Here is a 13,434-nt window from a genome sequence, read left to right as displayed (position 1 = left end):
TTCTAGTACTCTTAAAATGAAATTATCAGTGCAAAACATAATTACTCCATATTTTATGTCAAACTTGTTCCACTTAGACAAATTAACTCAATTGTTAAAAGTGAGGTCACTGATATGTAGTACTCATTATTCATAAATCTAATTCATCAAGTTAAAGAAATTGACCTAATATAAAAGTGATGAGGGAAGGTGATGCAACCAACCATATCCTCTTCCATACAACAATATAGATGACCAAGAATCTCAGGAGCAGAATAAACCCCAAAAATAGAAAAAACAAATGAGCAATGAGAACCATTCACCTTGATTTAATTGGAGTTAGATTTGGACCAAAAAAGAACTTCCAAACCTGATTTTTGTTTGAAAGAAACAAAGATGGGCCCATCCCAATCCAATATTCCCCAACCCACCAAGCTAGGTAACCATGGTTGAGTTAAACGAACCACACGTGTGGCGGATTAATGGGAAATAGGCAGCACAATAGTACAAATCCGTCAGCAGAGAAATGTCCGTCTGTTCCTATTCGGTTCGGTATATAAGCTTTCACTCCCTCGCCAACATCCTCAAACAGAATTTGCAGTTACTATCACTCTTTCTCTACTTCTTGTCCCTCAATTTTTATTCAAACACTACACGCACAATTTCAAATATATTTATATTGAAATAAACAGAGAGGTTTAGAAGAACATGCCAGCTGGTTTGGAGCCTCTGGATATCGGCGTGCAATTCCTTACTATTTCCGTTGCCCGATTTCCTTGGAGCTCATGTGCGACCCTGTCACCGTCTGCACTCGTCAACTTACGATCGCTCCGCATTGAGTCGTGGGTGGCCACCGGGAACACCACGTGTCCAGTAACCCGGGCCCCACTGACAGATTTCACGCTTATTCCTAACCACACCCTGCGAAGGCTGATTCAGGAATGGTGCGTCGCGAACCGCTCGTTCGGAGTGGAGCGGATTCCGACTCCGAAGCAGCCTGCCGAGCCTATACTCGTTCGTCTCTGCTCAGTCAGGCTTCGTCCGGATCCGGTTCGTTTAGCGTGAGGCTTTCGGCTCTGCGGCGCCTCAGAGGTTTGGCGCGTGAATCGGAGAAAGAAACAGATCTGTTATTGCTGGTAGTGATGCGCGTGCGATTTTGCTGTCGATTGTGTTCGCCGACGCCGCTGCGATTCCGACGGAATTGAATCTGGAATCGATTGCGATTTTGTCGATGTTCACTCTCTCTGAGCGGAGTGTTTGTTGTGGCGAGTGATTCGGAGAGGGTGAGTTATCTGGTGAATTTACTGTTCATTCGTCGATCGACGTCCGAGTGAACTCGGCGGCGTTGATTGAATCGATTGCGGCGGGATTGAGGTCGCCGGATCTCCGATCGCAGCTCAGCGGAGCGGAGGGAGTGTTTAAGGGGATCGTCGGGCTGTTGAACTATCCGGCGGCGTATCCTAGGGCGGTGAAGGTCGGGATCAAGGCGCTGTTCGCGCTGTGCCTGGTGAAGCAGCACCGCGAGCGGGCGGTGGCGGCAGGGGCGGCGGAGGCGCTGGTGGACAAGCTGTCGGAGTACGAGAAGTGCGACGCGGAGAGAGCGCTGGCGACGGTGGAGCTCCTGTGCCGGATTCCGTCGGGGTGCGCGGCGTTCGCGGCCCACGCGCTGACGGCGCCGCTCCTGGTGAAAACGATCCTGAAAATCTCGGATCGGGCGACGGAGTACGCGGCGGGGGCGCTGCTGTCGCTGTGCTCGGCGTCGGAGCAGGCGAAGTGCGAGGCGGTGGCGGCGGGGGTGCTGACTCAGCTGCTGCTGCTGGTGCAGAGCGACTGCACGGAGAGGGCGAAGCGGAAGGCGCAGACGCTGCTGAAATCGCTAAGGGACTCGTGGCCACACCACGACTCCATTGCCAAACACGGATGATTATGCGGGAGCGACGTCGTTCCGTTTTGATTTTATTTTATTTTATTTTTTAATAATTCTAACTATTTTGCTGCTTAGGTTAAAATTTAAATTGCATTTTTAAAGGGGAAATATTACTTAGCATGATTAGAGAGGGTTAGTTTAGGGGGTACATGTATGTATTTGTATCTATCTACTCTTCTTTGGAGAAAGTTTTGGAATGGAAATGATTTGTTGGTGATTGTAATTTGAAAAGTTGAATAGCATTCATTACAGATTACTAATGTTTGGTGTGATTAAATTTGATGAAATTAATGTGGGGCTTTTAGGGCATAAGTAACCCCGTCCCCATTTCCGGCCCCAAGTCCCCTCCACGTCATGAAATTTGTATCTATCTACAGTTGCGGCCCAGGCCCCAACTGCTGTAACCCTGCAGGCCGCAACTCGGGCCGCAACTAATAAATGACACTATTCACAACTCCAACCCATTTAACTCGAAAACGCAATTCGTTGAACAATTGAAACCGGAAAAATGCATTGTTCATTCGAAATTAACATTACATTACTAGACGAAGCAAATTTAAAATACAAGAAACCCGGGCCACGACTACTACTTCTTCATTTGGGCGCGAATGTAGGCGATCATCTCACGGTGCAACTCGAGCTCCTCGTCCGACATCTTCGATGTATCCTCGCGCTGTCAACTCCGTCAGCTGGCTCATCCGCCATGTAATATTCATCTCCGACAAAGTGTCGGACATCTTATCCAGAGACGGATTGGTCGGTGGTGGCACCATAGCGGAGTTGCTCGCAGTTGCCTTCCCCTTCGCTTTCCTCTTGGCCGCCTTTGTTCCCATCGGGCGGCTCTGAATGCTAGGAGAGGAGCCGAAGACGTCGTCGTCCGTCACATTGAGGTCGATCGCCGGACCTCCTTCGCTAGAAGAGTAGTTTCCGGAGGCGGAAACTTTGGTTCTCTTCGCCGCCCCAGTTGCCGCCGGCTCGGCACCGCTGGTGTACTTCGGGCTCTTCTCGACGAGCTTCCAAACGTCGATGTACTTGAAGGCCTTCTTCCCCGTCAGCGAAGAACGCATCCTTCGCCATCTGGACGAGGTCCGCCTCGCTGTGCCCGCTCGGCCACACCGGACTACGTTGGCCCACTTTCCGTTCCACTTGCTCATATCCGCCTGGACCAGGCCCCAATGCTTGCGCAGCTTCACGTAGCTACGCTCGATCGACCCTTTAGGACGGCCAGCGTTATACTTCTCAGCAATCCGCTCCCAAAAAACCTTGCTGGTTGCTGGTTGCCGATGATAGGATCTCGCGATGTCGATGTAGTTCCTCGCAAGCCACATTGTCTCTTGCGGACTGTACTTCTTCGGCCCATCCTCCTCGCCCACCTTCCCCTTGCCCCGCTCTTGAGCGGGCTCCATCTCACTGACCTCGAACTCTTCGGTGGTGACCGCGATGTTCCGTCGACGTTGCTACCGACTCCGGACTAGGCGTCGGCTGCGATGGTGGCGACGCCGGTATGTACCAATTGTTCGAGTTAACGAACTCCTCCTTCTCACGTTGATCGCTGTTGAACCAATCCATTTACACCGACACAAAGGGTATAATTGTTCGAGTTAATAGAGGATTGAAATGTAACGTAGGATTGAAATTGAATGCACGTAAGATTTATGCACAACAAAGGCTCGTATTTATAGACATCGAATTAAGAAAAATGGATTTGAGGCCCGGCCCGTCACCGTGCAACGCTGGGCCGGGACTCGTGCCTTGCGGCCCGTCACCGTGCAACGCCGTCCCGGGCCGGGACGCGGGACGCTAGCCAGGCCGGGAACGCGGCCCCGGGAGCGGCCTGGGCCGTGACTCTCCTCCGTGCAACGCTCGGGACGGGCCGGGACTCGCGAGATGCGGCCCGGCCCCTTGCGTTACGCATGCTCTTATGATGTTGAATAAATACAAGTGAATAAGATTTTGAATTTTGTTTGACCATGGACTGAGGAGAATAATGTCATGAGCCGCATGCATACAAATTACTACAAAATATTCAATTAATAGCCTTTTATTGTACATCAATTACTACTATGCTCTACACGCCACCACACACCATGGTATAATAATTATAATTATGGACAAAAGATTGAAAATAGTACTTATGAAATTTGATCAATTTGGAAATTTTAAAATTTTGCTGCGAAAATCATACTCATTCATAAAGAAACAATGTCATTCGGTGGAAAATTCAAGATTATATTTTTTTTCGTCGTGTGATATCTAACATAAGAATTCAAATTTTGTAGTTTTAAAGTTGCGGGAAGGACTAAAACTCAATGAAACTTTTTTTGATAAATTATCAATTATTTTCTAGTTTATTAAGTTATAATGTCAGTATACAGTTTGATTACATGCATCAATTGTGTTTATTGGCACGGCTAAGTTATAAATTCTTTTGGTTTTAGTTGTTGGTTTAAGTGATGATTATTGAGGTGATTAAGAATGAAGGTATATGCTTCAAGAGCTAGAAGGTGTAAATTAAATGTACTATTGAATGAATTTACATGGATTGGTAATATAACAGATGGTTTGTTACAAAATTATGGAGAATTGAAATTCTGAAATTGGTATATAGTTCTATGATATGATATGTTTATAGTATTGGTTTAGAAATGTGAAGACAAGTTCAATCGAGAATGTCAAATCTCGTCAATTTATAACTTTTTAAGTAATAACTTTACTATAACTCGTCACGAGACTTATTTTCAGTGAAATTGGTGGCAACGTGAAACTCGATTTTTTTGTTTCATGAGTACTGCGGTTCGCAGCTCACCATGACGTGGAAGCTGGATTGGAAATCTGATTTCATCCACACTGGCTCTACTCAAGTGTTTTCTCATTAAATATGCGTCATACATATAGGTGGTGTTCAATTTCCTAGATAAAATAGTACCAAGATACAATCTAAGATTGAGTTGTGAAATTATTTTAGTCATATGAGGTTAGCTATGACTAATTATCCATTGATTATTCATCTGGGATTGAGTTATCTCATGACATATTTAATCTGGGATACAATCTTGAAAATCGAACACCCCCATAATTGTCAGAAAATTAATCTCATGAGACAATTGTGAAATGCAAGTCATGGTGTAATTCAATGTGTTTATAAGATTGACCACAGGTTAACTAAAAGTTAGTAGTGTGATTTATGAAAAAAAAATTCCTTGTATATTTGGGGATGATACATTAGTTGGAGAGCAACAATAAGAGCGTAAATCGTGTTGCTTGAAAAGGAATTTGTCAATTTTACCTATATAGGAGTAGTTAGTTTTGTTCCGATAAAACTTGGTATAAAATGGTAATCATTATCCCCACCATTCTCCTCCAATTAAAAAGGGAAAAAGGATAGAATAGTCGAATTCATGTTTGTTATTATGACCATCCATATTTGTTTGGTAGCTTAGATAAAATTATTAGGAGATTGGATTTTTCAAAGGCAAGGAGGCATAATGAAACCCATAGAAAATGAAATCTCACATGTTTTCCTGTGCTCCACACACAATGTTTTTTCTTCAAATTTACATCTTTTTATTCTTTATTTATTTTATCCCATTTTGTTGCGAAAAAGAAGAGAACAAAATCTATACATCTATTCCTTTCGATGAATGGAGGAAGATAAGCCCATTGCAATGGTGATAGCCCATGTGCCTTATTTATTTTTTAAAAAAATAAATAAATTAAAACTTAAATTAGAGGCCACATTGGTTCCTATATTTTCAAATGACTATCATCATGAAATTAACTATAAATTCTTCACCAACAATATTATATTTGGAATACTTGCCTGGTGAAGTTATGATGAATTCAACTTTTCAAATCACTAAAATTAAAATCTTTAAGTACATAAAAATCTTCAATAATGTATGTCGGTTTTAGTACTATTAGTTCATAAGTTTTCATGTTTGAAGAATACAAAATTGTTCATAGATTATCAACTTCAATCCTAAGAGATATCATGGTGCACACAGGTCTGCCTTCTCACAATTCACTCCATGTGGATCTCTCCTTTCTCGAGTCCACCAAGCCGGTGAGGAGAGCACGAACCAGTTTCGACCATAGCTGTAAAAAGAGAAGGAAAAAGACACCCTTCAATGGTATAAGGGTGAAAAATAGGGACATTATTTTAAGAGGAGAGCACCAGAAACACAGTTTCGCCTTCAAGTTTCCAGGGCCGTCGTTTTACATATGGGGCAAAGGTTCTTCAGCGTAAGCCACTGCTTGATGCAGCTTGTGTGAAACTCGTGCCCACAGTTCAATATTCCGATGTCTTCTCCAGTTATGTAATCCTCCTGGTAAGGGTAAATTCGAGGGGAAAAAAATCATGTTTTGGCAAGGAGTACTCACGAAACCAGCACGACTTATCGATGGTATGGGACGTGCAAAAGGCTCTAACCTGGCATACACAGCACGGCTCCATGCTTGGCAGTGCGCTTCCTCTTGCTTCATGCCTGCGCTGTTTCATGGAGCCCCTGATTTGTTCTTCACTGAGTCCGGTGCTCACGTTCCCAATTCGCTCCTCCAAAGCCAATAATTCCTGTCACACAAAGTTTGATAAATATATTGTGTAATCCTTCAAATACTCAATCCTACGAATTGTCAATATAACTCATCACACAAAGTAAAGTTACCTCATAGGACATATCATCGACATCAAGCCTCATATCTCTGTGTCTGTCGTGCAACTCAGCAAATTCATTCATAAAAGGATCGATAAGCATATAATCCTGGAATAAAATTTTTGAAGATCTCAGTTACCTTGGAAATTCTGGGAATCCACTGCAAGCATTACCACACTTTATCAAATCAAATATGGAATGGGAATTGTGCTACTAAAATTCTGCGCAAAATATGCTTATGAGTGCTCTTAGATACGAATAGTATTGAGTTCGGGCGAAACCCTGGACTAAGAGCCAAAAGGACACGTTTATAGTAGGTTCTAACTTCTATGAACATGAACAGGTCTTAGGGTGATAATTCTTGAGCATTGGTATATCCAAGACCAGCCCGACTAACAATGTAGGTACGTAATGATGTGAGGCGAATAGTTAAGCAGGTATATAGGCATGGAAAATGCATATCATGTAATTACTCGGATAGTAAAAAGTTGATAAAATACAATGTTTATAGTCAAAACTTTCAAAGGAAAAATATATACATTCAAAAACTAGTCATGATGCTTCATTTTTTTTATTTTAAAAAAAATTAGTTGTAAGCTAATGCCCTAGCGTATTCTTAGGGTCGCATATAAACCAAGAACTATTAACATAGCAAAGATCCAAACAAACCTCAGCTTGTAAGTGGACACCCCTCCGCATGGCATTCAAGAGTTGACGTATCTGTTCATCGTTTGTTCACATTCCTTATCAATCAGAGCTATAACTTTATAGTAACAAGGAGATATGATGATATATAAGGTAGTTCAAACACCAAAGGGTATAAGGTTATCGAGATCTAGAGAGTCACCCTATATCGTATACTCAAACACCAAGACTACAGAATACTCAAACTCGAGATATAGAGTCGCTACATTAAATACGTTATATTTATCAGTAGTTCATCCATCTATACTAGCATATATATATTCACTATAACTCTATAAGGCTATCGAGGTTGATGACTTAATGTTATATTCTGATCTAAAACTCATTAAGGTAGAAACAGTAGTGGTGCTCCAAATTCATTTCGGCTTATTGGTCAATCTAGAACAGAAAGATCATAGATTCAGCAGAAGAGGCTAGCGACACTGCAGGAAGCAATGTACTTCAAAAATACTTGTAATTTTTAAAAACATACATGGAGAATCGGAGTTGTAAAGTTATATACTGCATTTGCAAGAGAAATGCAAAACAAAGCAATTTTTTATGGAACTAACATACCAGTCTATGTCTGCCCTCAACAGCAGCCAAAGAACGCCGACCAGTAATATCATCGCCTTGTATATCCATCAACAGTGCTGCTGACCTTTGATCTAAATGATGTCGACTAGTATTAGCTGCCTCGTCCATTGAAGGCAAAACTGAAAAATGACTTCTGCGAGTCACAGATTCAGGCTCAACTCGATGGGAAGGAATCCAAGGAAAAGATTCTGATAACCTTTCATGATTTTGTGATGCCGGGTTTTGATGAGGCAACCACGCACCAGAATAGGTCCTGCCTCCAGAACTCAGACCGATACGTGAACCAGTAGGATGATTCCTAGAAGATGCAGAAGTTCCAGGAGCAAAACTCCAATCGATTTGATCTGGCAGGACATTTCTTGTCTCTGGTGCAGAAACCGTCATGGGGTACTCGAGATTATTTCTACGAGAACTTCTAACGTTAATTTCCTCGGGTGCTCCATGACCACTTTCTCCATAGGCTGTAAAAGAACTTGACGAACTACTGCCTCGTGACCTCAAAGAACCATTCCAAGGGTATGAATGTGTTCCTCTTGCCTCATTTACAGGCATCAAATGCGGTTGAGTCAGAGAATTTTGTGGGTTCATTGGTAGTCTGAGCGATGACCTCAATTCGGCAGAATCAGTGTTTGCGATAGGTCTTGAAAAATGGGAAGCGTTAACACCGGAGCTCCTCATTGACGAACTTCTAGGTGTATCGAACCCGACTGGCTCATGGCGTCCATGATTCAATCTTACTGCAAAATGTCTAGCCGAGCTTTCTGCCACTCCCGGAACACTTGAAGAGGGAAAAGGGCTGTGGGGCACTCTATTCATACCAACAACCCCAACACTTGGATTCACTTGTTCCACAAGATTCGTTGAAGACAAGTTCACCGGACCAGAAGATATACTTAAGCTTCCTGATGTATTGTAACTACCATGAGCTGGATGCTGCATTATGTTCTTGCTCGTTGACTGATTCGAGCTCGAACTTCCACCAGGGTAAAATTGTCCAGAAGTGCCCTCGAGAGCCTTTCTCTTACAAGATGAACCCCAGGAACCAAAAGATGGGCCTGCTAAATCATAATTTTCTGAGGAATTACTAGAACGGCCAGAAAAGGTTCCTATGTTACTTGAAGAAGCATATGAAGTTGGATTCTGGTCCACCGCTGAATGACCAGATTTATACAGATTATGAGGTGCAACAGCTCCAGAACCTCGGTGGCAATCATGATTCCACGCTTGGCCATCATTCAGATTTAAATTCATGGTAGCATTGTTTGAGCCGAGGTTTTGCATGGCCTGGGGTCTGTCAGTAACAAAATTCCTGTAACCTGTGGCATTTGACGGTGGAAAGGACCCTTGCATATTGTTTGCACTGGAGCTGGATTCGCCACGGTCCCAACCACTAAAACTCCGAGAAGCACCATCAGTAGTACTAACGCGACTAACATTCCCGTCAGTAGATCCAAGAATGTAACTGGACTGTTGGTTTTCAACAGAGTGATCCATAGAGGTGTTTTCAGGAAGTGATCCTTGGTTCAAATCAATTGGTTCGGGAAAGGAATTGATGGCACTTCTCCCCCGTTGCATGTCTGTAATTATATGTCAAATAAATTATACCAACTACAGAAGCATTTTAGGCAAACAGCAGCAAGGAGTTTCAGCAGATCTGCAGAGGAAGAAAAGGGAGATAAAAATCAATTTAAGCCTAATATAAAGTTGAAAGTGTAAGATACTAATAGACGTTGCACAAGAATATACAATTAGAGCTATGACTATGAACTCGCCCATACAGACAAGGAATCAACTGAATAGAAATAAAAGCAACAGCATATACTTAAACACTCTAAAACAAGTTCTCAAATACAACTATTTATTATGAAAGTTAAGGTTGCCTCAAATGACATCAAAGAATGTAATTTTTTCCAGTTATTGTCCTCCACAAAAGTTAACAATGATACATACTAGTACAACTGTTCATAATCCAAATGTACTATAAAAAATGGAGTGATTTACCACAACATTGACTAACAAATTCACCGGCAATAAAGATTCCACAATACAAGACTCTAGCTTTTGCACAAGTAAACAGAATGAAACCAATCACCGGCCCCAAATAGATCAACAATTTTCAAACCATAGCAAACTTAAAATCACATGAGAAACTTCAACTCAAAAGGTAAGACCATTTATAAGAATATGATAATAAGAAGAAAAAAAATCAAAATATCTCTAAACTCTTAATTCTTTGATAGGTAGTGAAACCAACATAAACTGATCAGACAGTGAAATTCCGTACACCATTTGTATTCCCACACTGAATTAAACAGATACTCAGAAAAATTGATCAGTTTTACCCAAAAAACCAAAAGATTGAGAAAAAAGATTAAAACTTTGTGAATATCACCACAAATTAGTACCACTTTTTGACCAATGAATCCATCCTATATCACTCATTACAAGAATCTAATCAATTGATTCCATTGAAGTTCATCAATTGAAGGCTGCACTAAAACAGATATAACTATTCTAAAACACCTCAAAACAGATCCCTCCGTGAAGGTTCACGATCTTAATCCTGTGAAGTTCCGGAAAAAAAATCCAATCTTGAACAATCTAAGAATATGATACTTATAAAATTAAACAAAAACTCACATGCTCAAATATCAAAACAAACTGAAAATAATCACAACTAAGTAGATGGGTTTGAGAATAAACCTCAGAGACGAGAGAGATGATCCAGCGATGACGGCGATTGAGTAAATGGGTTTTCTTTTTTTGTGGGTTGAATTTACGGTGAAAGGCAGTAGGTAGATAGTAAAGGGCAGTTTTATTTCAATTTGTTACTAAACCCAATAGAATAGGGGAAAAACTTCAAAGATTTAACTTTTTTTTGCTGCTTGTATTACAGAGTGTTTCACATGTAAGAGAAATTCAACATCTTCCCACCGGTTGAGCGAAGGCTATTACAACATTGGTTTTATGGTTGAAAGAGAATGTGGATTGTTTAGGGATAGAGAGTGAGAGGGATGGAAGGGCGATGAACTTTTTTTGCAGATACTGAAATTGGAAGGGATGTTTTTGGTAATTCATAGATTTGACTATGGAACAGTTATCTGACTGCCGTCTCGATAAAGGTAAGAATCCAATTATACACACAGGGAAGGAAGTTTTCAATTGAAGAAATTTTATGGTGATTTTAAGGTAAATTTCATTTTATGAAGGAAAAACTTTATTAAATTATAGAGTGATTTTCAAAAGTTGGGAATTAAATCTTACAATTTTCACAATTATTTTATATGATTAAAATTCTTGTAATGAAATTTGTTGTAACTTTTGAATAATGTTATATCTTTATGATACACTTAATATGATAATCATCTGCAAACCGACCATAATATTGTAGAATAATGTTAAATTTTTTTAGAAGTTAATAAGATTTATGACTTACATGAAAAATTTTATTGGAATTTTATTCGCACGGGATAGTTGCCCAAGTGTACAGAAATCATTATTTAATTTTCACTATTTTTGAAAGTTATAAAATTGATCAAAAGTTAACTAAAAAATATTATTATTTAAATGGAAATATTCTCATTAGTAAATAAATATTGTCCCTAAAAAGGAAAAATATTTTCTGAAATACATGTGTGTGTATAATTTACAAGGATAGTTTTTTCAATTAATGCAATGTGAATTAATTCAATATGCGTTGTATATGCATTCAAGGCTATGTGCAAGTATTTTTTTGAATTTGTAATTGCATACTGTACTTCTTTTTCAGTGACTGTTGACCCCACTTTCTTTATTCTAACACTACAAAATTTTAAATTTCATCTAATCCTCTCAATTTAATTTATTTCACAAATCATATACTAGTATTAAATAAAAGATGATTTCATGAGATTCTAATGAAATTCTAAATCCACATGTTCACATAAAAAAATGTATGTAAATATATGTGTGTACTTGCATTATGCTCAAGCAAATGAAAGGTTGTGCTAATGTTAATTCAATGTTATGATGATGTTAATTTAATTTTGTGTTGATGACACTAATGACAACTCACAACTACCCTTAAATGTTACTAGGGTTAATATAATTGCCTTGTGCTTACGTAGATTCAATGTTATGTTTTCTTACATTCAGTATTATGCTAAAGTATATTTTTGAATTTGTTGATTTTCATAATTAATGCAAAATTAATTATGAAAATAGTGTTATTTCCCTGAGATTTGGTGCGATTCCTGCAATATATGTTATGCCAATGTGGCGATGTACATAATTTTATACTGAATTATATTCAATTTGGTAAATGTTTGTTTTTAAATACTACTACATGCATGTAATATATAGTGTCAATGTGATTATAAATTTCGACAGATTTTCTCCTATAATGATGTTCGGATAAAGTTAATCTAAATAATTTATTTTTAATCCAGTGGATGACATTTTGTCTTAGTTATGCATTAAGGGCGTAGTCTCAATGCATACATGTACTTTTTAGATCATAGGAGATGCGCTTTTATAATTATATCTTTATATAATGTTCCAAGCCAAATATCTCAAATTTGAGCATAAGGCCATCCACAATAGGAATAGCCCAGCAATAGCCCAGCCATAGCCTAGTCACTGTCACATCATTAACACTAAAAATCCTCCTGCCACATCATCAAAACAAGCAAATAGCCCAACAATAGCCTAGCCACATAATATCCACATCACTATTAATAAATATATACAAAATGAAATAATTAACAATCACACAATATACGAAATTTAATTTACGAGACATATACGGGAAACATTAATAATACTATTAAAATTTTAAAAAGTACAATAATTTTAAAAAAGTACAATAATTAAAAAAATTACAATAATTTAGATAGAGAGAGTACTCGTTAATACAAGTGGTGCGAATGAAAATGACAGGCAAGTCGCATATATATAGTGTTTCGGAAACAAAAAAAATAAAAAATTCGCGCTAGGCGGTGCGCTAGGCGCTATTGTGGATGCTCTAATGTGATAGGGGAGTATAGGGTGATACCATGTTTAGAGTGACACCATAATACTAATCATAGCCCTTAGATAGTTAGATCTTTAAGGTGGACGCCTAGGATTGAACTGATGAAATAGAGTTTGGATTGCAGTCTGATATGTTGGATATTGCAGGCGTGAGTGTTTTAGTCAATTTAAATCAGAAACCGATTTAGTAATGTGTAAACTGCAAATACTACTTGGTAATACTATAATATTCATAGAGTAACACTGCAATCTGGCAACAGACTGGAAATAGAGAATGCCGATTTTTCCCTTTAGCGTTTTTTTATGTTCCAATTTAATTAAAATACACTGTCAGATGGCAGATTGAGAATCACACGATCTAAAATGGTGGTTTGGTGTTACAATAAAGAAGGTCGTTACATTAATACATCCCTACTGTGATATAATCATTATTTATTAGTAATAAAAAAAGACCAAAAATCAATAATTCAAAATGAATGCAAAAACAATTTATATAAATTGCATGCATTACACAATGCATCATTTTATGTAGTGATATTTATTTCTTAAATTAGTATCCCATTAGCATCTTTGAGCTTTGCTACT

The 13,434-nt window shown here is 39.2% G+C and overlaps 1 protein-coding gene and 1 pseudogene across 2 annotated transcripts; one reads left to right on the top strand and one right to left on the bottom strand.

Moving 5' to 3' along the window:
• Positions 1–633: 633 nt before the first annotated feature.
• On the top strand, positions 634–1,933 carry LOC121754320 (annotated as a pseudogene).
• A 3,826-nt stretch (positions 1,934–5,759) lies between these two features.
• On the bottom strand, positions 5,760–10,898 carry LOC121753756 (E3 ubiquitin-protein ligase MBR2-like). 2 transcript variants are annotated; one of them, XM_042149007.1, is made up of 6 exons: positions 10,543–10,894; positions 7,819–9,493; positions 7,228–7,278; positions 6,571–6,666; positions 6,336–6,476; positions 5,760–6,231 (listed from the first exon to the last, which is right to left on the bottom strand). In XM_042149007.1, the coding sequence occupies exons 2-6, from the start codon at positions 9,412–9,414 to the stop codon at positions 6,100–6,102; spliced, it is 2,016 nt and encodes a 671-aa protein (XP_042004941.1). In that variant the 5' UTR covers positions 9,415–9,493; positions 10,543–10,894; the 3' UTR covers positions 5,760–6,099. The 2 variants fall into 2 exon arrangements, 1 of the variants encoding a protein (XP_042004941.1); XR_006040494.1 differs by lacking the exon at positions 5,760–6,231 and having other exon boundaries at positions 6,571–6,718; positions 10,543–10,898.
• Between the last annotated feature and the right edge of the window lie 2,536 nt (positions 10,899–13,434).

Source organism: Salvia splendens, chromosome 11 (assembly GCF_004379255.2).
Source record: "Salvia splendens isolate huo1 chromosome 11, SspV2, whole genome shotgun sequence".
Taxonomy (NCBI): domain Eukaryota; kingdom Viridiplantae; phylum Streptophyta; class Magnoliopsida; order Lamiales; family Lamiaceae; genus Salvia; species Salvia splendens.
Note: the sequence above shows the minus strand (reverse complement) of the source record. Positions and strands in the feature narration are given on the sequence as shown.

Excerpts from the sequence above, each read along its gene's own strand:
- LOC121753756 (XM_042149007.1), bottom strand. The coding sequence starts at position 9,414 with ATGCAACGGGGGAGAAGTGCCATCAATTCCTTTCCCGAACCAATTGAT. Across the intron at positions 6,667-7,227 it reads GTGTCCACTTACAAGCTGAG|GATTATATGCTTATCGATCC; the intron begins GTTTGTTTGGAT and ends ATTTTATTCCAG. Across the intron at positions 6,232-6,335 it reads AGCCGTGCTGTGTATGCCAG|GAGGATTACATAACTGGAGA; the intron begins GTTAGAGCCTTT and ends TACCCTTACCAG.